The 25,723-nt window shown below is 36.1% G+C and overlaps 1 protein-coding gene and 1 non-coding gene across 2 annotated transcripts in view; both read right to left on the bottom strand.

Moving 5' to 3' along the window:
* AP3B1 (adaptor related protein complex 3 subunit beta 1) overlaps positions 1-25,723 on the bottom strand; it is a 353,422-nt gene that overhangs the window by 233,794 nt on the left and 93,905 nt on the right. Inside the window, exons 4-5 of the mRNA XM_077138668.1 lie at positions 2,165-2,260; positions 1,267-1,436 (exon numbers count right to left, since the gene is read on the bottom strand). Coding sequence (XP_076994783.1) covers positions 1,267-1,436; positions 2,165-2,260 — 266 coding nt within the window. The remainder of the gene's footprint in view (positions 1-1,266; positions 1,437-2,164; positions 2,261-25,723) is intronic.
* On the bottom strand, positions 20,732-20,838 carry LOC143665863 (U6 spliceosomal RNA). Its single transcript, XR_013167258.1, has one exon. It is a non-coding gene; the product is annotated as a U6 spliceosomal RNA (small nuclear RNA).

Below are 25,723 nucleotides of genomic sequence, written 5' to 3'. Positions count from 1 at the left end.
AATGCCATTAAGAAAACTTAAAGAAAAAAGTTAACTTCTAGAAAAAGTTGGGAAAACTTAAGTAATGACAAGGAGATAGCCACAAATTCCTTTCTAACCAGGGATAAAAATAACAAGATAGCAAACATTTGAGAGTATGGATGTATAATTGGCAAAACCAACAGAGAGAATTTTAAAATAAGAATTTTTATCATACCACTTCACTGGAATGGAGACATATATGATAAAACCTGCCATCCAAAAACCAAGAAAAATAAAGAGAAAGCTTGCATATGCATATGACTGAGAACTGCACCTTAATAGCATCCCTAAGCAATGAAATAATGATACCAATCTAATTTTTTCCTAGCATGGAATATAATTCTTTATTTAATGAGAAGCTAGACAATAGGTATACAAAGATTAATAAGAAATAGTTCAGTAAAAAACAGACCCAAATTATCATACCATAATAACAAATATTATAAGGATTATGGAGATAAAAAGGAATGGCACGAATAGAGGCAGGAGAACTGTGGAGGTTCTTATAGGAAGTGACATCTGAGATAAATCTTAGTTTGGTTTTAGAGCTGCAGAAACAAGCAAATATGCTAGGCAGACTAAAGTAAGAACAAGAGGTGGTAATGAGATAAAAACATTTTAAGTAGAGGACTAATAAGCAGTACTGAGTTGGTGGAGAGTAAGTTCAAGGCAGGAAAGGTAAGAGTTGAGTTCAGTTATGGAGAGAATTTAAAACAATCATAATGAAGTTATCCTGCAAGTTTATAGCCATAAAAGATACTGAGAAAGAAACATGGTACATGACACAATTTTACAGGACATTTAAACTAAGGAAATGAATTTGCACTTTTCATATACATCAGATAAGCTTAATATTAACCATTATAATTATCAGAACAAATATTTTAGTTTTTACAAATTCTATTTCAAGTTTTTCTCCAAGTAGTTTCTCCTAACTAATTTAATTTCATTACATCTTTACTTTCCCTTAACACCCATATATATGAAAATCTCTAAGCATCTACCTTACCAAAGGCATTGGTAGTGTACCTTTGTATATATATCATGTGCTAACATCTTACTCATTACAGATTGCTAATAGTTTGGCATATGTTTTTTATTTTTTTCCTGACATATGTGATGTATTAATTTTGCCAACTGTCCTATAAGTTTGAAATTATTTCAAAATAAATAATAAGAAAAAACAAACAAACCTCCACGGGCTAAACATTTCATGAAACATTCAAGGTGTCTCTGGAGTTTAACAAAACGTCTACCTGTACACTTCTGATTGCATGGGCTGCGTTCTTCCTAACGTATGGTGATAAGTCAGCAGAAGCTTCCTTAATAGCAAGCATCATGATGGGTACAATAATTGGCACTCTGATGCTGGACAGAACTCTCAAAGCACTTGCACGGATTAGTTGATTTGGGTCCTAAAAGTAGTGCAAAAATATTCAACAACATATCAGGTTTATGATATTTCACAGATATCATTATCACACAGTTAATAGGTTCTTAAAGAGTATATAGTGAACAATAGCAAAAGAAAGCTATCTAATTTTTTTTTTTTTAACATGGGCAGGCACCAGAAATCGAACCTGGGTCCCTGGCATAGCAGGTGAGAATTCTGCCATTGAGCCACCGTTGCACTGCCCAATATCACCTTCGCACCACCTGAAAGCTATTTAATTTTAAATGAACAATCATGTATAGGAACTGATAAGGAAAAACAAAAGTAACTTTGTTTTTCTAAATAATATTTACTTTCAATCCTAGTTGATCACTTATTACTGAACATGCTGAGTTTTTAGAGTTTACAATAAAATATTGCAGGTCATAAATCTTATATTAAAAAAGTCTAATATCCCGTCTTTATACACTTTCAACACTTAACTGGTATAACGATAAACAGTTTTGTGGTACATGATAATGATTACATTGAACATAAAGAAACATACAGAAGCTATAACATATAGGCCAAGATCCAGTTGGTTAGATAATGTATCTTCTAAGGGTACTGAATAGGCACTGTGGGAGGCCTTTTAACTCTTTCGTGACGCTACTGCTTCATTTAGTGGATGATTGCTCTACTTCTTTAAATGACACAACTTCAACTGTGCAGAAAGCTTGTAGCTCTTTGCCAGGTTACTCTTTTATTTACCTTCAAAGCTCGCTGAAAAGTGCTTATGGACAAGAGTGCCAGATCCTGCTGCTCTTCAGCATACCGGACCAGATAAACATATACCAACTTCTTGATCTGTTAAAGAAAACAGAACTCATTTCATCAGAGTGAACATTAAAGACTCAACTTTTCCTATATCAAATCCATGATAAATTTCCCTCAAGTAAACAAGTGAACCTGATTCACAGGTTAGATTATAAAATGAAGATAATATTTTATAGAATAACAAATAACAAAAGAAAACAATATAAAACAGCACTTTAATAAGCCAATTCATAATATAAATATCCCTCTAGAAGGGAGAAAAAAAATCCTTCAGCAAAACTCATACAAGAATATTAAAATATTAACTGAAGTGCAAAATATCTTCAAAACAAGGGATACAGATAACAGAATTTGGGCCCAGTCCACTAACTAAATGACCAGGGGCGTCGCGTCATCTTCCTTGTTTGTCAAAAGGTGCTAGGAACTGAAGGTTCTCCCAACTCTTTGGTAGTCTATGTAATATTCATATTTCAATTTTATGGTAATAGTCATATTTCATTATATATCACACACTATTCTCAGCTCTGAAAGAACAATATATGACAAAAATATCAACTTAATGTAATAAAATATCTGAAAGGCTGATAATGCCTTCTGAAAAGTTTTTAAAAACAATGTAATCACTAAATTTATAATGGGGCCCTACATCATACCTTGTACAAAAATCAAATCAATATGAATCAGAGAGCTAAATCTATCAAACTCCTAGAAGAAAATATAGGGAAGCTTCTTAGTGCCTTGTGTTAGGCAATAGTTTCTTAGATTTTGCATCCAAAGCACAAAGAAAAACAAATAATTGGCCCCTCATCAAAATTAAAAACATTTTTTTCCTCAAAGAACTTTATCATGAAAGCAAAACACAATGGGAGAAAGTATTTGGAAAGCACATATCCAGTAAAGGTTTAACATCCTGGATATTAAAAAAAAAATCCTTCAATTTAACAACAAAAATACAAACAATCCAATTTTAAAATGAGCCAAAAAGTTGAACAAATCTCTCTCCAAAGAAGATACACAGATGGCTAGAAAACATAAGAAAAGATGTTCAGCATCATGAGCCATCAGAGAAATGCAAATCAAAACCACAATGAGGGGCAGGCAACGGCAGCTCAGTGGCAGAGCTCTCGCCTGCCATGTTGGAGACCCAGGTTCGATTCCCGGTGCCTGCCCATGTTAAAAAACAAACAAAAAAAACCCACAATGAGATACCATTTCACACCCATGCAAATGGCTGCTAATAAAAAAGAAAGAAAGAAAACTACAACTATTTGAAAGGCACACTCATTCATTGCTGATGGCAGTATAAAATGGTGAAGCGCTGTGGAAGACAGTTTAGTGGTCCTCAGAAAGCTAAGTATAAAACTACCATATGACTTGGCAATCATGCTACTTGATATATATACTCAAAAGAACTGAAAGCAGGAACCCTAACAGATATTTGCACACTGATGTCCACAGCAGAATTATTCACAACTGCCAAAAGATGGAAGCAACTCAACTGTTTAACAATTGATGAATGGGTAAATAAAATGTGGCATATATATAAAATAGAGTACTATTCAGCCATAAAAATAAAGTCCTGATACATGCAACAACATGCATGAACCCTGACGACAACATGTTGAATGAAATAAGCCAGATACAAAAGGACAAATAATGTATGATCTCACTAATGTGAAATAATTAGAATAGAGAAACTCACAGAGGCAGTATCTTCAATATAGGTTACCAGGGGATGGGGTGGGGACAGAGAATGAGAAGTTAAGGCTTAAAATGTACAGAGTTCCAATTTGGAATGATTGAAATGTTTTGGTAATAGATCACAGCTATGGTAACACAACACTGTAATTAACAGCACTGAAATACATATCTCAATGTGATTAAAAGGGGAAATGTTAGATTATATATATGGTTAACAATAATTTTTTTTAATGCAGGGAACTGTACTACACAAACTATGGACTTTAATTAACAGTAGAATTATAAAAATTTGCTACCATCAATTGTAAAAAATGTTCCACACCAATGCAAGATGTTAATAATAGGGAAGTATAAGAATCTTGTATTTTATGCATGATTGTTCTATAAACTCAAAACTTCTCTAATAAAGAAAAAATAATTATAATGAACAGAAAAATGAATGGAAATTAGAATTTGAGTTGAAATTAATTGATTGAAATTCTTCTGGTCTAACTGCTCACAGACTATATTTTCCTTCTCAAATATCCTCAAATACCACTGCCTGATTAATTTTCTTATAATATAGGGATAGTACAGACCTAAAAGTTTATGACATGTTCAAAGAACATAGGAAATAAGGGGAAATAGCTGAAAATGATGGTGGAAAGGAGGAACAGTGCTACAATGGGCTATATTTTATGCTAAACTAAACAATCTGAGCTACTTTAAACCCAATTGTTACAGCCTCCCCTCACACCTCAGTTTCACTTGAAAGCATAGTTTTTGAGTTCATTCAGCATCCTGCTTGCATTTGTCCTACACATACTCCAATCTGTCTGTGTATCCTTTAGTGTGGCATAACAAACTACAAATGAGATTTAAACAGAAAAAAATGAGGTAAGGCCTTGCATCAGATGAGGCACTTCTACTGATAAAACTAATTCTTGATTAAAACCATATACTTTTTTCAAATATATGGCTCACTAAACCTTATGCTACTTGAGCATTCATCCCAATGCTATATTTTCCCTTTTAAGCCAAAGGCAGAATCTTATATTTATTCACAGATACAGATGGGTGATGGTATGAGTCAGTCAACCTCACTCTTTATATCATTCTGCTTTTTTTTCATTTTTTAGAATGATTAATAGCAATTTCAATATACCAAATCAACACATAAGATGTGTTTAAATAAGAAATTTCTCAAATTTCCCTTAGAATGAATGTGAGTTAATTTAGTACAGGGACCATTCTTAATTCATCTGTATATTTCCAGGACCTATCATATTGACTAGCATATATAGTATGAGCTCAATAATTATCACCTGAATGAAAACCTCATTGATAAGAGGCTACAAAAACTAAAATAAGACATTTCCCATTAGAGTGCTACCATCTAATATCTAACTTATTACCACTGGTTAAAATTCACTGAATAGCTATGTCTAGAAGAACACCAACTTTTTAATTTACTATGAGGAAATGGTAGGTATTGGGATGATTGTCCCTAAAGTCTTCAACTTGTGGGATTGTTTTTTAATCATCCTTCTCCTTGCTAATTACTATCAGATCTCAGTCTACTGTTCCTGGAAAGTTTTGAAAGAATGGGTTAGCAGCCCTCCCAGCCACCATCCTCTTGCAACTTATTTCTCAGTACCATCTTTATTTATCAAGTAACAGTACAACCAACTTTAAAAGCTAAATTATGAACTCCATCCAGAATACATCTAGGGGTTTATATTAGCTACAATGAAACATTCAGAACCACAGCTGAGCTAGCAGGCATTGCTATAATTACTCACTATTGGAAACGATTTTTGTGACAGTTTCAGCAAAAAGCATAACAATATTAAATCACAGAAGGTTGCAAAACACTAAATTTGTTCTAGTTCTGTTATAAGAATCAATCAATATTGACCACAAGAGGCCTATACACTGACTGGCTGCAGGTGTGCATAGAAAGTCTACTTCCCCTGAAACCATTCTGTGACCAGAAATGGGAGTACTTAAAGCTTCGTGACTACACCATTCTCTAATCAGTTACCTTCATTCAATGTTACAACACTCCTTGATGTAAAGCTAATCATAGCAGAGCCCCAGTAGGCTGTAAGAACACAGGCAGATCTGTTTAATTAGTTTATCAATACTAGTACATCAAACTTCATGAGTTATTGACTAAACCTTTGATTATTTTTGTACTATAACCAATGATTGCTTACTAGGTCACTTTTGGTATCATTTGACATCTAAAGGCAGATGATGTACCACTCAGCTGTGTCCAAGGCAGCACATACTTGCAAAAATGAAATTTTGCACCTGATAGCAATGAATCGTCCATCCATCAATTTTCTAAACAAAAATCTTAAGAAGCTTGTATCAGTTTTCTCACATTAGAGGTTTAAGTGTGTTTTCAAAAGATAAAGTACTTCAAGGACAAAAGAAATCCAAAACAAATAGACCAATGATGGTGTTTGTAGTGACATTTTGTTACAGAATATTAACCAACATATCAGAATCTGATTAGAAAGGGAAAAAATGAACAAGTAGTATCTGTTTTTCAAGTTCAACTATTGTTAACCATAGGAACAGCATATACAGCTTTTAATGAATAATAATTAGTACAAAATTCTGTTTAAAACAAAAAGACCAGGAGTCTACATGGACCTAATTAATTCACCACCAATTTCTAAAGACTCAGTCATTTCTCCTCACCACTAAAATATTAGAAATTGAAAGCACTGCCAGCTATTCCCCCAAAAGCATAACTAATCTCACATGCTGATAAAGGGACAAAGATAGAAAAGAGAGGAAGGAATCCTTAAACAGGAAAGATGGTGCTAAGAGCGGAATGGTGAAAGATGGGTTCTGAAGCCAGGCTAACCCGGCTTTCACTTCTGACTTTTCCATATACTGTTTATAATCCTGATCAGGTAATCTAACTTTTCTGTGTCACGATGTTCTCATGTGTAAAATACAGATAACAACAGACTCAACTTCAAAGGGTTATCTGTGAGGAAAAAATGAGTTGATATATGTAAGGCACTAATAAATTAGCACACATAGTACTTTTAAGACGTCAGCCATCATTATTGTTAGTACTGACAGACTCTCTGCGATAACACTGAAGATAAGCTTTACCTAATCTTTCAAGTTTAATAAGACAAATTTTTACTTTTTTCAAATGTTTGAATTTTTTAATACCAGACAACCAAAAAAATAATGTATATTTCAAATTAGAAGTTCAGATAGCAAGTCCATAAGAAATCTAAGAGAGAATGTTTAACATAATCAATTCAGAATTATACAAGGTAACAAAAAGCACCTAAATGCTGGTCAATAAATATTTGAAAAATAAATCAGTAAAATTTACAATAGGATACAGGTTCAGTCTAACTTCCTCTCATTAAATTGGAATCTTAGAAAAAAATAAACGGTTTATCAAATTATTTAATCAGATATTAAATTAATTTAATCTAATTCATAAATCAAGAATAAGAGTAAATTATTTTGATTTCGTTTTCCACAAATTAGTCAACTCAAAATTGACTTAATATATCTATTCATTTTGATAGCAAATTCACCTATATGAAATACATAACGTGTCCACTAGCAAAAAAATGACGTGTACTTAAATATGTAACTAAAAGTAAGTTTCAAGTACGTATGTTCAAACTTCTACAATATAAATTATTCTAATAAAACAAAGTTAAGATGATGGAGAAATAAAACATTTCATATGGAAAAGTGTAATCAAGAGATTTCATAATATACTTCATATTTACTTGTCCAGATTTTGGATATGCCACTGCAAGATAATTTAAAGTACCAATTTAAAAAATTTTATCAGAACATAATAACACCCAATTCACTGCTATACTGTCAAAATAATAGCTGAGATGTTTAGCTCACATCAGCTTTGTCTTTGTAATCACAGTAACATATTATAGAAATGAAGTGTGAACTAGCTAATCTCATGCTCTACTTAAAAAAATTTACTGCCACTCTCAGGTCATAGTTTTTGTATTGACAACGTGTCATATATATAACATACAACCTTTTCACTAGAGAATGCCTTGTTTTTAAAACTAACTGTACTTTAAGCATTGAATCTTGAATGATAAAATCTTGACTGATATTTGGCTCATGAGTATATTCTGATAATAAAGCACTACAAAAAGAAGAAAATTTTCAAGTATGCTGCCAGTTATCAAACTGAAAGCTCTGTACAGTAAATAGTTTTGGAAAACTGAGACTAATGTTTTCCTTTGATCAATAGTTTTAAGGCTTTGAAAATTCTGGTATTTCAAAAATATTGGTGTATAAAGAAAATATAATAATACCTGAGAAATGTGATTTACCCTCATAACTTAACCAAATAGAAAGCCAGGAAAAAAAATGAAGCAACAGATTTCATACACTGGACAATGAGCGCATAGGACTACGAATGCTGAGACAGGGAAACAAACAAGAGGATCCTTACAATCGTACCAGATTACTACAGAGAAGTATATTCTAGGCCATCAAAGCAAGGAGGGAAAATCCAAACACAGCACAGAACCGTCACTGTGCCGAGGAGGCAGAGGTCAAAATTAAGTTCAGTACTGAGCTGCACATGAGTGAAATGAAACCACCTAAGGGCAGAGAAAGAACTAATGAGGAGTAAGCAGACACCAGATCCCTCAAATTACAACGATCTAGGAAAAGCTCATGTTTCCAACAGCGAGAGAGAAAAAAAACTCTTAAATACAGGAAATAACTAGCAGAACCCTAAGGATAACACCTTAGTAGTAGGATAAAATTAACCCTAGACTAAAGGTGTTTCTCAGCCCAAACTAAAGAAATGTTTAATAAAAAAACTCTGAAGGAATCAAATGATTCAAAGTAATTTAACTGTGCACCACAACAAAATGCAAGACAACTTAAAGGACTATAACAAAATCCAGCAACAAAAACATAAAATTCATAATGCATACAATAAAAAATTACTAGAAATGTAAGAAGGCAGTAAATATGAACCATATCAGCAGAAAAACCAATCTCAAGAAACAGACTCAAAACAACAAAAATGATAGGACAAACAAGAAATTTAAACACATATCGTAAATATGCTCCATAGGTCCAAGAAGACAGAAGAAAATATGACATATTGAGAAAAGAAACTGGAGATATAAACATAACTCAAAGAAATACCAAGAGGTGAAAAAGATAATATATCATATGAAAATTACACTGGAAGCAATTACTAACAGTTAGGCAATGCAAAAGGAAAGATCAGAGAACTTGAATACACAGCAATAGAAACTACCAAGTAAAGAACAGAGACAAAAGACTGGAAAAAAAAACAGAGCATCAGTGACATGGACTGTAATATGGATTACTCGATCAGATGGAGACCTGAAGTTCAAAAAAGAGAAAAGAAAAATAAAATATAAATTTTTAAATTAATAGCTGAAAATATCCCAAGTTTTAAGAAAACTAAGTCAACAGTTCCAAGAAGCTTAATAAACCACAAGCAGAATAAATATAAAGAAAACCATGCCAAGGCATGTCAAAAAAAATTTCTTAAAATAAGTGCTAAAATAAAAGAGATAAAAAATAGGAAAAAAAGATAAAATTATATACAGAAAAACAAAAGATGACACCACACTTGTCAACAGAAACCATACAGGTCAGAAAACAATGAATGATATATTTTAAATACTGAAAGAAAAGACTATGACTGTAGAGTTATTTACCCAGCCAAAATATGTTTCCAAATTGTAGGCAAAAAAAAAAAACACTTTTTAAGACAAACGTTTACAGGATCCATAGCCAAGAAACAAAAAAATATTACAGTCCTGTAGTCCTAAAGAAAATGATTATATAAACCGTCCATATAAAACAGAATTTTGCTCATTGTTAAATCTCTTTAAAAGATTAAGTGGACATCTGGTAATTTAAGGTTAAAACCCATCAGAAAACTAAAATTCTGGTCTTTATATGGAAAGTACTTCTTGAAGCATTTTTTCATGATAGGATGCTGAATTTTGTCAAATGCCTTTCTTGCATCAACTGAGATGATCGTGTGCTTTTTTGTTTTTAATTTGTTAATAATGTGGTGTATTACAGTAACGGATTTTCTTGTGTTGAACCTGGAATAAAAAAGTAATTCCTTTAATATGCTGTTGGGTTTTATATGCAAGTATTTTGTTGAGTATTTTTACATCTATATTCAAAACAGAAATTGGTCCAAAGTTTTCTTTTCTTGTAGTATCTTTATATGGCTTTGGTATTAGAATAATACTGGCTTCATAGAATGAATTAGGTAGTATTTCCTCTAATTCAATTTTTTCCTCTAATTTAAAAAGTTTGAGCAGGAATAGGATTAATTCTTCTTGGAATGCTTAATAAAATTCATCAGTGAAGCTGTCCATTCCTGCTTTTTCTTTCTTGGTAGTTTTGTTTTTATATAAAAAAGTTTATTATTGTGAAATATATATACAAAGAAAAGATAGAAAAAGCAATTAATTTTTAAAGTACACTTCAACAAGTAGGTACAGAACTGATTTCAGAGTTTGTTATGGGTTACCATCCCACTATTCAGATTTTTCCTTCTAGCCGCTCCAAAAGACGAAGCTAGAAGAAATAAATAAAGTGATTCAGCAGTCATACTCCTTCGTTAAATCCTATCTTCTCTGTTACAATGCCTCCTTCTCCTTTGATCCTTCTCCCAGTCTACAGGGATCTTTAGGCAATGCTTGTTCTGACTTTTTCATGTTGAGAAGGAGTGTCAACACTTAGAATAGGGGGGTGTAATTAGTTGATAATCTTAGAGAGGCTGGTACATTTGGGTTTCAGGATTTATCTGGCCTAAGAAACCTCTGGAAATTACGGGTTCCAGGAAAGCAAACTTAGTGCATGAAACTTTTATAGAGTCTCAGTTCAAACCCTAGGTGTTCATAAAAGTTAGCAGGAGGGCAACAGTGGCTCAGAAGGCAAGAATGATTGCCTGCCATGCCAGAGGACCCGGGTTCACTTCCCGGTGCCTGCCCATGTTAAAAAAAAAAAAAAAAAAAGTTAGCAGGAGTGATGTAGGATAGGGTTCAGCAATTCATGGTAATTAGCACTATCTAACTGAAATTTGTATTAAGAGTAGCTTCCAGAATAGCTTCTTAACTCTATTTGATCTCTCCCAAGTGATAACTTATTTTATTACACTTCTATTCCCCATTTTGGTCAGGAAGGGATTGTTGATCCCACTATGCCAGGGCCAGACTCATCCCAGGGAGCCATGCCCCATGTTGCCAGGGAGACTTTCACCCCTGAAATGTCATCTCCCCTCTAAGAAGGGGTAGGGAAATGATTCCTCCTACAGAGTTGGGGAGCTTAGAGAGAGAGAGGCCACAGCTGAGCAACAAAAGAGGTTTCCTGGAAACAAAAAATAGGTAGGATTAACTTCTCTACTAGAAAAATAAGTTTCATTAGGAGAAGCATCAAAATCAAGGGCTTGGCCTACAATCTTGGGAGTCGGCAATGGTTGGGAGGGTACTGGGGTTCCAAGATGGGAAAATTTAATAGTTTCATTTCTTTTTTTTTTTTCTTTCAACCCTCAAGGACTCTACCAATATTTTTACTTATCAGCATACCATAGTCTAAGGTGTATCCAGCTATAACATTAAACTATGCAGAATTACAAGCCCTCGTTACCATTCTGGATGCCAGGAGTTTGGGTTGTATAAATGAGCTATCCAGACAGGCTAATTTAGACTGTGAACTGAAAATTTAAGTTCTACATATTATAAACCTCTCTGCCACTGATCTCATACAAGAGGTGAAGGTCTAGAGTACACACACTATCATCTTTTACTCTGTATTCTGATTTACCTTAGTCCCAGCCAGACTGGTTTCGTTTTTATTTCTGATTAAGGCCTGATCTCTGTTTCAATTACTTTAATTGTTATTGTGTATAGATATGGTAACTTTAGCAATTTCTTCTTTGACCCACTAGTTGTTTAAGACTGTGTTATTTAATCTCCATGTATTTGTGAAAGTTCTCATTCTATGGTGGTTATTGATATCCAGCTTCATTCCATTGTGATCAGAGAAGGTGCTTTGAATAATTACGATGTTTTAAATTTATAAAGACCTGTTTTGTGCAACAACATATGATTTCTCCTGGAGAATGTTCCATGAGCACTACAGAAGAATGTATATCCTGGTGTTCTGGGGTATAATGACCTACATATGTCTGTCAGGTCTAATTCATTTAGCAAGTTGTTTAACTTCTCTATTGCCTTGTTGATCCTGTCTGGTTGTTTATCTATAGAGGAAAATGGTGTATTGTAGTCTCCTATTATTATTGTTGAAACATCTATCACTCCTTTCAGTTTTGCCAATGTCTGTCTCATGTACTTTGGAGCTCCTTGATTGAGAGCATAAACATTTATGATTGTTATTGCTTCTTGGTGAATAAATACATAGTGTCCTTCTTTGTCTCTTATGATCTCTTCACATTTAAAGTCTATTTTGTCCAAATATTAGTATAGCTACTCCTGCTTCCTTTTGGTTACAACTTGGGTGGAAAATCTCTTCTTATCCTTTCACCTTAAATTTATTTGTATACTTGTGTCTAAGATGAGTTTCTTGTAAGCAGCATATATCTGGATTATATTTCTGAATCCTCTTCTGCCAATCTGTATCTTTTAACTTGTAAATTTAGTCCATTAACATTCGAAGTTATTACTGAAAAGGCATTTCTTGAATCCACCATCTTATCCTCTGGATTTTGTCAGATCTATATATTCTCTCCCCTCTATCTGCCTTGTTGTTTTTTTTGTTGTTGTTTGTTTGTTTTATTGGCATGGGCTGGCTCCAGGAATTAAACCCAGGTCTCTGGCATGGCAGGTAAAGAGTTCTGCCACTGAGCTACCATTGCACTGCCCTCCCTCTATCTCTTTTAATCCTTTAAGTTACCCTTATTACTCTTCAATTCTGTGGCCTCCTCCAGACCTCCCTCTCCTGCTTTTTTTTTTTCAGCTGGCAGAACTCCCTTTAGTATTTCTTGTGGGGCCAGTCTTCTGTTGACAAATTCTTTCAGGATTTGTTTGTCTGAAAATTTTAATCTCTCCCTCAGTTTTGAAGGATAATTTGGCTGTATACAGAATTCTTGGCTGGAAGTCTTTCTCTTTCAGCATCTTAAATATATCATACCACTGCCTTCTCGCCGCCATAGTAGCAGGTGAGTAGTCACAACTCAGTCTTATATGGTTACCCTTGAACGTGGTAGACTGTTTTTCTCTTGTTTTCAGGGATTTTCTGCTTCTCTTCAACATTTGACAGACTGATTAGTATGTGTCTTGGGGAAGGTCTATTTGGATTTATTCTATTTGGAGTTTGTTGGGCTTCTTTGATTTGCATATTTATGTCCTTTATAAAGGATGGGAAGTTTTCCCCAATTATATCCTCAACTAATCTTCCTAGCACTTATTCTTCCCTTCTCTTTCTGGAACACCAATGATTCTTTTTTTCTTTTCTTTAAAAAAAAAAAAAACTTCCGGAGAAGATGGCGGATTAGTAAGACGCGCGGATCTTACTTCCTCCTCCAGAACAGCTACTAGGGGAGTAGAAACGATACAGAACAGCTCCCGGAGCCACGACAGAGATCAAAAAGACAGCGTACCCCATCCTGGAACGGCTGACTGGCTGGGAGAACCCGCTCCGGTGAGATCGCCGAGGGGCGCGGGCTTCCCCAGGCCGGGGCGGCAAGTGGCCAGAGTCCCTCCCTTTCTACTTCCCGGGCCAGCTGGGAGAAGTGGACAGGCGGTCCCCTCAAGCCGCAGCGGCTGGCGACCCCCTCACGCGCAGCCCCCCGGACCAACTGGGAGAATTGGATTAGAGATCCCCAGGCAGCAGAGAACGGTGACCGGGGTCCCTTCCAGACACGTGACTTCCCGGTCCGGCTGGGAACGGTGCACTCTCCTGGGCCGCGGCGGCTGGTGCTCTCCCGCCACGCTTGGAGCCCCGGGCCGATAGGAGATTCAGACGGGCGCTCTCCCAAACTGCGGCGGCTGGCGACCCTCCCCGCGTTGGGATTCCGGGCCGGCTGGCACTTTTCCAAGCCGCTTCGGCTGGCGAACCTCCCCCACGGCAAGAGTTTTCCAAAGTTAAAGGACCCACAGCACCTTTTACTGGTGGGACCCGCAGACAAATGTGTGCCACGAGCGCCACCTACTGGGCAGGATAAGAAAAACAGAACCCAGAGATTTCACAGAAAAATCTTTCAACGTGTTGGGTCCAACACCCAGGGAAATCTGACTAAATGCCTAGACGCCAGAAGAAGATAACGGATCACGCTCAGAAAACTGAAAATATGGCACAGTCAAACGAGGAAAACAATAGTTCAAATGAGATACAGGAGCTGAGACAACTAATGCTGAATATACAAACAGAAATGGAAAACCTCTTCAAAAACGAAATTGATAAATTGAGGGAGGACATGAAGAAGACATGGGCTGAACAAAAAGAAGAAATAGAAAAACTAAAAACACAATTCACAGAACTTATGGACGTGAAGCATAAAGTAGAAAAGATGGAAAAAACAATGTATACCTACAATGGTAGATTTAAAGAGACAGAAGATAGAATTAGTGATTTGGAGGATGGAACATCTGAAATCCAAAAAGAAACAGAAACTATAGGGAAAAGAATGAAAAAATTTGAACAGGGGATCAGGGAACTGAACGACAATATGAACCGCACAAATATATGTGTTGTGGGTGTCCCAGAAGGAGAAGAGAAGGGAAAAGGAGGAGAAAAACTAATGGAAGAAATTATCACTGAAAATTTCCAAACTCTTATGAAAGACCTAAAATTACAGATCCAAGAAGTGCAGCGCACCCCAAAGAGATTAGACCCAAATAGGCGATCTCCAAGACACTTACTAGTTAGAATGTCAGAGGTCAAAGAGAAAGAGAGGATCTTGAAAGCAGCAAGAGAAAAACAATCCATCACATACAAGGGAAACCCAATAAGACTATGTGTAGATTTCTCAGCAGAAACCATGGAAGCTAGAAGACAGTGGGATGATATATTTAAATTACTAAAAGAGAAAAACTGCCAATCAAGACTCCTATATCCAGCAAAATTGTCCTTCAAAAATGAGGGAGAAATTAAAATATTCTCAGACTAAAAGTCACTGAGAGAATTTGTGACCAAGAGACCAGCTCTGCAAGAAATACTAAAGGGAGCACTAGAGTCAGATACGAAAAGACAGAAGAGAGAGGTATGGAGAAGAGTGTAGAAAGAAGGAAAATCAGATATGATACATATAATAAAAAAGGCAAAATGGTAGAGGAAAATATTATCCAAACAGTAATAACACTAAATGTTAATGGAATGAATTCCCCAATCAAAAGACATAGACTGACAGAATGGATTTAAAAAAGGATCCTTCTATATGCTGTCTACAGGAAACACATCTTAGACCCAAAGATAAACATAGGTTGAAAGTGAAAGGTTGGGAAAAGACATTTCATGCAAATAACAACCAGAAAAGAGCAGGAGTAGCTACACTAATATCCAACAAATTAGACTTCAAATGTAAAACAGTTAAAAGAGACAAAGAAGGACACTATATACTAATAAAAGGAACAATTAAACAAGAAGACATAACAATCATAAATATTTATGGATCGAACCAGAATGCCCCAAAATACGTGAGGAATACACTGCAAACACTGAAAAGGGAAATAGACACATCTACCATAATAGTTGGAGACTTAAATTCACCATTCTCATCAACGGACAGAACATCTAGACAGAGTATCAATAAAGAAATAGAGAATATGAATATTACTATAAATGAGCTAGACTTAACAGACATTTATAGGACATTACACCCCACAAGCAGGATACACCTTTTTCTCAAGTGCTCATGGATCATTCTCAAAGATAGACCATATGCTGGGTCACAAAGCAAGTCTTAACAAATTTAAAAAGATTGAAATCATACACAACACTTTCTCGGATCATAAAGGAATGAAGCTGGAAATCAATAATAGGCAGAGTGCCAGAAAATTCACAAATACGTGGAGGCTCAACAACACACTCTTAAACAACGAGTGGGTCAAAGAAGAAGTTGCAAGAGAAATTAGTAAATACCTCGAGGCGAATGAAAATGAAAACACAACATATCAAAACTTATGGGACGCAGCAAAGGCAGTGCTAAGAGGGAAATTTATTGCCCTAAATGCCTATATCAGAAAAGAAGAGAAGGCAAAAATTCAGGAATTAACTGTCCACTTGGAAGAGCTGGAGAAAGAACAGCAAACTAATCCCAAAGCAAGCAAAAGGAAAGAAATAACAAAGATTAGAGCAGAAATAAATGAAATTGAAAACAATAGAGAAAATCAATAAGACCAGAAGTTGGTTCTATGAGAAAATCAATAAGATTGATGGGCCCTTAGGAAGACTGACAAAAAGAAGAAGAGAGAGGATGCAAATAAATAAGATCAGAAATGGAAGAGGAGACATAATTACTGACCTCACAGAAATAAAGGAGGTAATAACAGGATACTATGAACAACTTTACGCTAATAAACACAACAATATAGAGGAAATGGACGGGTTCCTGGAAAGACATGAACAACCAACTTTAATTCAACAAGAAATAGATGACCTCAACAAACCAATCACAAGTAAATAAATTGAATTAGTCATTCAAAAACTTCCTAAAAAGAAAAGTCCAGGACCAGACGGCTTCACATGTGAATTCTACCAAACATTCCAGAAAGAATTAGTACCAACTCTCCTCAAACTCTTCAAAAAAATCGAAGTGGAGGGAAAAACACCTAATTCATTCTATGAAGCCAACATCACCCTCATACCAAAACCAGGCAAAGATATTACAAGAAAAGAAAACTACAGGCCGATCTCTCTAATGAATATAGATGCAAAAATCCTCAATAAAATTCTAGCAAATCGTATCCAACAACACATTAAATGAATTATACATCATGACCAAGTAGGATTCATCCCAGGTATGCAAGGATGGTTCAACATAAGAAAATCAATTACTGTAATACACCATATCAACAAATCAAAGCAGAAAAATCACATGATCATCTCAATTGATGCAGAGAAGGCATTTGACAAGATTCAACATCCTTTCCTGTTGAAAACACTTCAAAAGATAGGAATACAAGGGAACTTCCTTAAAATGATAGAGGGAATATATGAAAAACCCACAGCTAATATCATCCTCAATGGGGAAAAATTGAAAACTTTTCTCCTAAGATCAGGAAAAAGACAAGGATGTCCATTATCACCACTATTATTCAACATTGTGTTGGAGGTTCTAGCGAGAGCAATTAGACAAGAAAAAGAAATACAAGGCATCAAAATTGGAAAGGAAGAAGTAAAACTATCACTGTTTGCAGACGATATGATACTATATGTCGAAAACCCGGAAAAATCCACAGCAAAACTACTAGAGCTAACAAATGAGTACAGCAAAAGTAGCAGGTTACAAGATCAACATTCAAAAATCTGTAGCATTTCTATACACTAGTAATGAACAAGCTGAGGGGGAAATCAAGAAACGAATCCCATTTACAATTGCAACTAAAAGAATAAAATACCTAGGAATAAATTTAACTAAAGACACAAAAAAACTATATAAAGAAAACTACAAAAAATTGCTAAAAGAAATCACAGAAGACCTAAATAGATGGAAGGGCATATTGTGTTCATGGACTGGAAGACTAAATATAGTTAAGATGTCAATCCTACCTAAATTGATTTACAGATTCAATGCAATACCAATCAAAATCCCAACAACTTATTTTTCAGAAATAGAAAAACCAATAAGCAAATTTATCTGGAAGGGCAGGGTGCCCCGAATTGCTAAAAACATCTTGAGGAAAAAAAACAAAGCTGGAGGTCTCACGCTGCCTGACTTTAAGGCATATTATGAAGCCACAGTGGTCAAAACAGCATGGTATTGGCATAAAGATAGATATATCGACCAATGGAATCGAATAGAATGCCCAGATATAGACCCTCTCATCTATGGACATTTGATCTTTGATAAGGCAGTCAAGCCAACTCACCTGGGACAGAACAGTCTCTTCAATAAATGGTGCCTAGAGAACTGGATATCCATATGCAAAAGAATGAAAGAGGACCCGTATCTCACACCCTATACAAAAGTTAACTCAAAATGGATCAAAGATCTAAACATTAGGTCAAAAACCATAAAACAGTTAGAGGAAAATGTAGGGAGATATCTTATGAAACTTACAATTGGAGGCGGTTTTATGGACCTTAAACCTAAAGCAAGAGCACTGAAGAAGGAAATAAATAAATGGGAGCTCCTCAAAATTAAACACTTTTGTGCATCAAAGAACTTCATCAAGAAAGTAGAAAGACAGCCTACACAATGGGAGACAATATTTGGAAACGACATATCAGATAAAGGTCTAGTATCCAGAATTTATAAAGAGATTGTCCAACTCAACAACAAAAAGACAGCCAACCCAAATACAAAATGGGAAAAAGACTTGAACAGACACCTCTCAGAAAGGAAATACAAATGGCCAAAAGGCACATGAAGAGATGCTCAATGTCCCTGGCCATTAGAGAAATGCAAATCAAAACCACAATGAGATATCATCTCATACCCACCAGAATGGCCATTATCAACAAAACAGAAAATGACAAGTGCTGGAGAGGATGTGGAGAAAGAGGAACACTTATCCACTGTTGGTGGGAATGTCAAATGGTGCAACCACTGTGGAAGGCAGTTTGGTGGTTCCTCAAAAAGCTGAATATAGAATTGCCATACGACCCAGCAATACCATTGCTGGGTATCTACACAAAGGACTTAAGGGCAAAGACACAAACGGACATTTGCACACCAATGTTTATAGCAGCGTTATTTACAATTGCAAAGAGATGGAAACAGCCAAAATGTCCATCAACAGACGAGTGGCTAAACAAACTGTGGTACATACATACGATGGAATATTATGCAGCTTTAAGACAGAATAAACTTATGAAGCATGTAATAACATGGATGGACCTAGAGAACATTATGCTGAGTGAGTCTAGCCAAAAACTAAAGGACAAATACTGTATGGTCCCACTGAATGAACCGACATTCAAGAATAAACTTGGAATATGTCATTGGTAACAGAGTCCAGCAGGAGTTAGAAACAGGGTAAGATAATGGGTAATTGGAGCTGAAGGGATATAGACTGTGCAACAGGACTAGATAGAAAAACTCAAAAATGGACAGCATAATAATAATACCTAATTGTAAAGTAATCATGTTAAAACACTGAATGAAGCTGCATCTGAGCTATAGGTTTTTTTTTTTTGTCTGTCTGGTTGTCTTTTTTTTGTACTATTATTATTATTTTTATTTTTTTCTCTATATTAACATTCTATATCTTTTTCTGCTGTTTTGCTAGTTCTTCTAAATCGATGCAAATGTACTAAGAAATGATGATCATGCATCTATGTGATGATGTTAAGAATTACTGATTGCATATGTAGAATGGAATGATTTCTAAATATTGGGTTAATTTCTTTTTTTTCTTTAATTAATAAAAAAATAAAAATAAATAAATAAAAATTAAAAAAACAAAAAAAAATATGAGCAGAAACCATGGAGGCAAGAAGACAGTGGGATAATATATTTAAATTATTAAAAGAAAAAAACTGCCAACCAAGAATTCTATATCCAGCAAAATTGTCCTTCAAAAATGAGGGAGAAATTAAAACATTTTCAGACAAAAAAATCACTGAGAGAATTTGTGACCAAGAGTCCAGCTCTGCAAGAAATACTGAAGGGAACACTAGAGACAGATATTAAGACAGAAGATAGAGGTGTGGAGAAGAGTGTAGAAAGGAAGACTATGAGTAAAGGTAAAAAGAAGGAAAATTAGATATGACATATAAAATTCAGAAGGCAAAATAGTAGAAGAAAGTACTACCCGTGCAGTAATAACACTGAATGTTAATGGATTAAACTCTCCAATCAAAAGACATAGTCTGGCAAATGGATTAAAAAACAGGACCCATCTATATGCTGTCTCTACTCAAAGGACACAAGGCCAAGGACACAAATGGACATTTACACACCAATGTTTATAGCAGCATTATTAACAATTACCAAGAGATGGAAACAGCCAAAATGTCCATCAACAGACAGTTGGCTAAACAAACTGTGTCATTTACATAAGATGGAATATTATGCAGCTGTAAGACAGAATAAAGTTATGAAGTATGTAACAACATGAATGGACCTTAAGGACATTATGCTGAGTGTGATTAGCCAGAAACAAAAGGACAAATACTGTATGGTCTCACTGATATGAACTGACATTAGTGAATAAACTTGGAATATTTCCTTGGTGACAGAGACCATCAGGAGATAGAAATAGGGTAAGATATTGGGTAATTGGAGCTGAAGGGATACAAATTGTGCAACAGGACTGAATATAAAAACTCAGAAATGGACAGCACAATGTTACCTAACTGTAATACAATTATGTTAAAACACGGAATGAAGCTGCATATGAGAATGATAGAGGGAGGAGGGCTGGGGCATAAATGAAATCACAAAGAAAGACAAAGATTGAGATGGTGTAATCTAGGAATGCCTAGAGTGTATAATGATAGTCACTAAATGTACAAATTAAAAAAATGTTTTTGCATGAGGAAGAACAAAAGAATGTCATTACTACAGTGTGCTGAAAACAGATGGTACTTAATATTTTAAAATTTCAACTAATGTGTGAGACTAAAGCAAAAAATGTTTATTTGGTACAAATCTAAAAAAAAAATATGGAACACTTCACAAATTTGTGTGTTATCCTTGCACAGGGGCCATGCTAATCTTCTCTGTATTGTTCCAATTTTAGCATATGTGCTGCTGAAGTGAGCACACCAATGATTCTTATATTTGTGCACTTTGGTTTGTCCATCATTTCCCTGAGATCCAATTCAAATTTCTCCATCTTTTTTGACATTTGCTGTTTTGAGTGTTCAAAATCAGTTATCCTGTCCTCTAGTTCACCTATTTTTTCTTCTGCCTCTTCAAATCTGGTGTTGTATGTCTCAGCATTTTTTTTATTTGGTCTACAGCATCTTTAATTTCTGTGATATCTGCTACATTTCTATTTATTTTTTCAAATTCCTCTTTACACTCTTCTAGTGTCTTCTTGATCTCCTTAGTCATTAGCCATCCTATTTATTTTATTTAGTACAGTTCTACGGACATCTTTGATTGGTTGTTCCAAAGTCTGGGTCTCCTCTGGTGTTTCTATGTGGTCATTAGGCTGGGCTATATCTGTCCGCATCTTGATAAGCTCAGTAATCTTCTGTTGTCTTCATGGCATGTAAAAATCTTGATTGGTTTACTTTCTAAGTTGATTTCTACCATAGTCTAAAGCCTTGTACAGATGTGGAGCAGGATGCGAGACCAGAGGCAGAGCACAACAATGCAGTGATACACTGCAGTGCAGGTATAGGCACAGGCTGGGGACGCTACACTGGTGCCTTTGAGCATGGGGTGCATGTTGCAGGGTTGTAGAGGTGTGGTGCAGAGGCCATGGGTATGTGGTGCAGCTCAGGCAGACGGTGGAGCGCAGGAGCAGGGTGTGGCATGGCAGATATAGATGTAGAGCGTTCCTAGTCCCAGTCTCCCCATCCTTGCACTCCTCAGAGTTCCAAGCTTCCATTTGGAAAGGGGCATGCTAGGCTGTTTGCACCAGCTGAATGGTCTCTGATTCTCTGTATCTCACTTCTTCAGTTTTGTAACCAAGGCCACCCTATGTGGTGTAGAAGACCCTCCCAGGTCACTTACACCCTGGAATCAACATCTCAGTTACCTTTCCCTCCCTTCTCTAGCTGTTTCTTGGAGCAGGGGTGAATTCAACCTACCCTATTCCACCATCTTCCCAGAACCCTGCATCCAGCCCTTTTATAGTATTTTGTACTGTCTGACTCAAAAAGCCTTGAATTTTGTTCTGTTTTTTTTTTTCCCTGTCAGCACCATCCCCTCTCTACTGGGGCAAAAACTCCTAGTACCTTTAATGCTTTTCCCAGGTTTCTCTGTGCTGGGGGCCTAATTTCAGTAGTCAGAATTTGTTAATTATTTCCACATGTGGAGCTCGGTTGAGCTAAGCCCTTGCTGCTAGTAAAGTCTGTTTTCTTTCCCCTCGGGGAACCAGGCTGCCATGTCCATGGGGGAGGGGCGCCAGCCTCCGTGGCTTGGGGGACTTACAGTTCTGCGTGGGGTCTCAGTCAGTCTAGCTTGTCCAGACTGGTGTACACTGTGTGTCTGGTCCCTGATGTAGCCCCAGCAGTTGTTCTGTACTGTTCCTGGCTACTTACTGGCTGCTCTGGAGGATGAACTGGAGGACAAACTAAATTCCACACCTCACTAAGCTACCATCTCGCCCCTGTCTCAAGCTATGCTAACTTTAAAGGCTGCAGAACTCCATTTCTGGGTTTTAGGTGTCACAGAGTCACTCAAAGTACCAGGAAAATATCAGCTGATACACTTAGAGCTCAGTGTCTCAGAATCTAGAAATACACTTACAAACTCAGACTAAGTGTGGTTGCTATAAGGGCTTACAATTTAGGCTCCAATTTTCTTATAACTATTTTATTATTATGAATTATAAAAATAAAATATTATATTTTATTATAGAGAAAGAGAAAGAGACCTTAGCATATTTGTTCTTTGTTTCTGGCTTATTTAGCACAATACATTGTCCCCAAGGTTTATTCAGTTCATTGAATGTCTCTTAACATCCTTCCTTTTTGTAGTTGCACACCATATTCCATCATACGAATATAGCACAGTGTGCCATTCTGCTTCTCAGTCATTGTAACCTTTGGTTCCCTACATCTATTGGGCATCATAGATAATGTCAAAAATAAACAAATCAGGATTTACAGTATCCTCACTGGTTGTACAATCAGCAGCACTCTCAATTTTAGATAATTTTCAATGGTCTATAGAGGCAAAGAACCAACAAACACAGTCTCACCAAATATCAAATCAAAACTACCTCTTATCACTTGACACACCCCCCCCCCAATTAGGTGCCCCTAGTAATGCCCTGGAACTGTAGATGTCTTCCTGATAACTACTGGCCAGAGCATGCAATTTTAGTTTTCCCCCATACCCCTCTACTATTGACTCTTTGACTAATAGCAAACCTTTGAAATCGTCCACAAGATAATTTATTTATAATTGTAGATTTAATCAGTGGGATAGGTAGCACTACATCCCCTTTCAATCATATTCACCTATGTGGCACTATACTATATCCCTTTCAATCATATTTATCTTCAATATGGCAATTATAACCCCACTTCAATATGGTTACTTATAACCCCACTAATTAGTTACTATCACTTCTATTTGCTCCCTTGTCTTTAAGTTCAACCTCATTGAGTAGCATCTCCCCATCTCTACTTTTGGTGTACATCAAGGTATACTATATTCTACAGTGTAACCTCTGAGATCACTTTTATCAGAATCATAATTGCAAAATCATACACTAGCTGTCCTTCTGTGTCTAAATTATTTCACTCAGCATTGTGTCCTCAAGGTTCATTCACACTGCCATATGCATGGGGACCTCATTTTGTCTTACTGCTGCATAACACTCCATTGTATGTATATACCACATTTTGTTTATCCACTCAGTTGATGATGGGCACTGGATTGCTTCCATCTTTCAGTAATTGTGAATAGCGTCACTATGAACAATGGTGTGCAAATGTCTAGTCCTGTCATTGCCTTCAGCTGTTCTGCATATATACTGAGTATTGGTATTGCTGGGTCTCAGGGCAATTCAATATTCACTTTCCTGAGGAATCACCAAAATGTTTTCCACAGAGGCTGCACCACTATACATTCTCACCAACAGTGGATAATTGTTTCAATTTATTCACATCCTTGCTAATGTGTAGTTTTTTGTTTGTTTAATAACAGCCATTCTCATAGGTGTGAGGTGATATCTCATTGTAGTCTTGATTTGCATTTCCCATATACCTAATGAAAATGAGCAGTGTGCTTTTTAGCCATTTATATTTGCTATTAATAAAAGTATATCTTCTGTCCATTTATAATTGAGTTCTTTGTTCTTTTATTGTTGAGCTATATGATTTTTTTGTACACAGGATATCAAGCCTTTATCTGATATGTGGTTTCTAGATATTTTCTCCCATTGAGTTGCTGCTCTTCATCTTTTTGCCAAGTCCTGTGAGTAACAGCAGCTATTGATCTTAAGGAGTTTCCATTTATTTATTTTTTCTTTCACTGCTTCTGCTTTAGGTGTAAAGTTTAAGAAACTACGCCTATCACTAGATCTTGAAGATGTTTCACTACATTTTCTTCTAGAGGTTTTATGGGTACTGGTTCTTATACTAAGGCCTCTGATCCATTTTGAATTAATTTTTGTAGAGGGTATGAGATAGGGTCCTCTTTCATTTTCTTAGTTATGGAAATCCACTTCTCCCAACACCATCATTTACTGAAGAAATTGTTCTGTCCTACCTAAGGCTACATAGATTAAATGGTGATCTATCTCTGCACTCTTGATTCAGTTCCATTGGTCAATACTTCATTTGTGTATGAGGCTGCTTTGACCACTATGACCACTATGGCTTTATAATAAGCCTAAAAGTCAGGAAGTGTTAGTCCTCCCACTTCACTCTATTTTTGTGCACTCTAATACAATTTTTGTCTTCTAGCACACTTATTTTTCCTTCTCTCCTTCGAATCTGCTATCATGGGTCTCTAGTATATTTGGCCTACTGTATCTTTCATCTCTGTGAGATCTGCCATCTTTCTACTTAATCTTTCAAATTCTTCTTTATGCTCATCTAGCGTGATATCCTTTATGCTAGATGATACGCTAGATATCCTTCCTGATATCCTTTATTTCTTTATAAATATCCGTGAATAGTTCCTCTGTATTCTGTGTCCCCTCCAATGTTTTAATTTAGTCATTTGGCTGGGCCATTTCTGGTTGGATCCTCAATTGCTTTGTGATTTTTGTTGTGTTCAGGGCATGTGATTATCTTAATAAGATTATTTTGCAAGTTGATTTCCTTCACTCATCAAAGGTTTTGTATGTATTTAGTTTTGCATTGAAGTTTCCCTTTTGCACTTGGCTTGTCAGTATAATTCCCTGTCAGACGCCTGGGTCTCATGTAAGGAGTACAGTTCTAAATTGAGTGTCTATTAAAACCTACGCATGGGTGCATGGGTAGTTCACTGGCAGGTACCCACCTGCCACATGGGTGATGCAGCTCAATTCCTGGCCCCCAAAAATAATAACAGTACATTTTCAAAACCAATAACAATAGTGAAATAAAAAACAAAACAAAACAAAAAAACACAACAGCAATGTTAGGCCTCAAAATTATTTATAAAATAAAAATATAAATACAAAAAAATTAAAATTAAAAATATAGAAAAAACATTTTTAAAAATCCTAGGCAGATAGGGAGTTTGCCAAACTGTACTTACTGCTTCTTCCCAGCAGGCAGTGATCCTGAGGCACCTCTTCCCCTCAGGCCTGCCCCTCCCCTACTGCAGCGGCTCGCTGGGAAGATGACATGGGAAGGCAGGGAAGGCATGGCATGGATGGCATGGAAGGCTGCTCCTGGAATCCCCATAGGATGGGGGAGCTGACTGCAGTACCCAGGTTAGCAGCTGATCATGGTGCACTGCAGTTCTGCCATTCACTGCACCCAACAGGATGGCTATTTGCGGCCCCTGGCCAGGTGACTTGTTCCGATTGCCTA

The sequence above is a fragment of the Tamandua tetradactyla genome, chromosome 21, assembly GCF_023851605.1.
Source record: "Tamandua tetradactyla isolate mTamTet1 chromosome 21, mTamTet1.pri, whole genome shotgun sequence".
Lineage (NCBI taxonomy): Eukaryota > Metazoa > Chordata > Mammalia > Pilosa > Myrmecophagidae > Tamandua > Tamandua tetradactyla.
The sequence above is the reverse complement of the archived record's forward strand: the minus strand, read 5'-3'. Positions and strand labels throughout refer to the sequence as shown.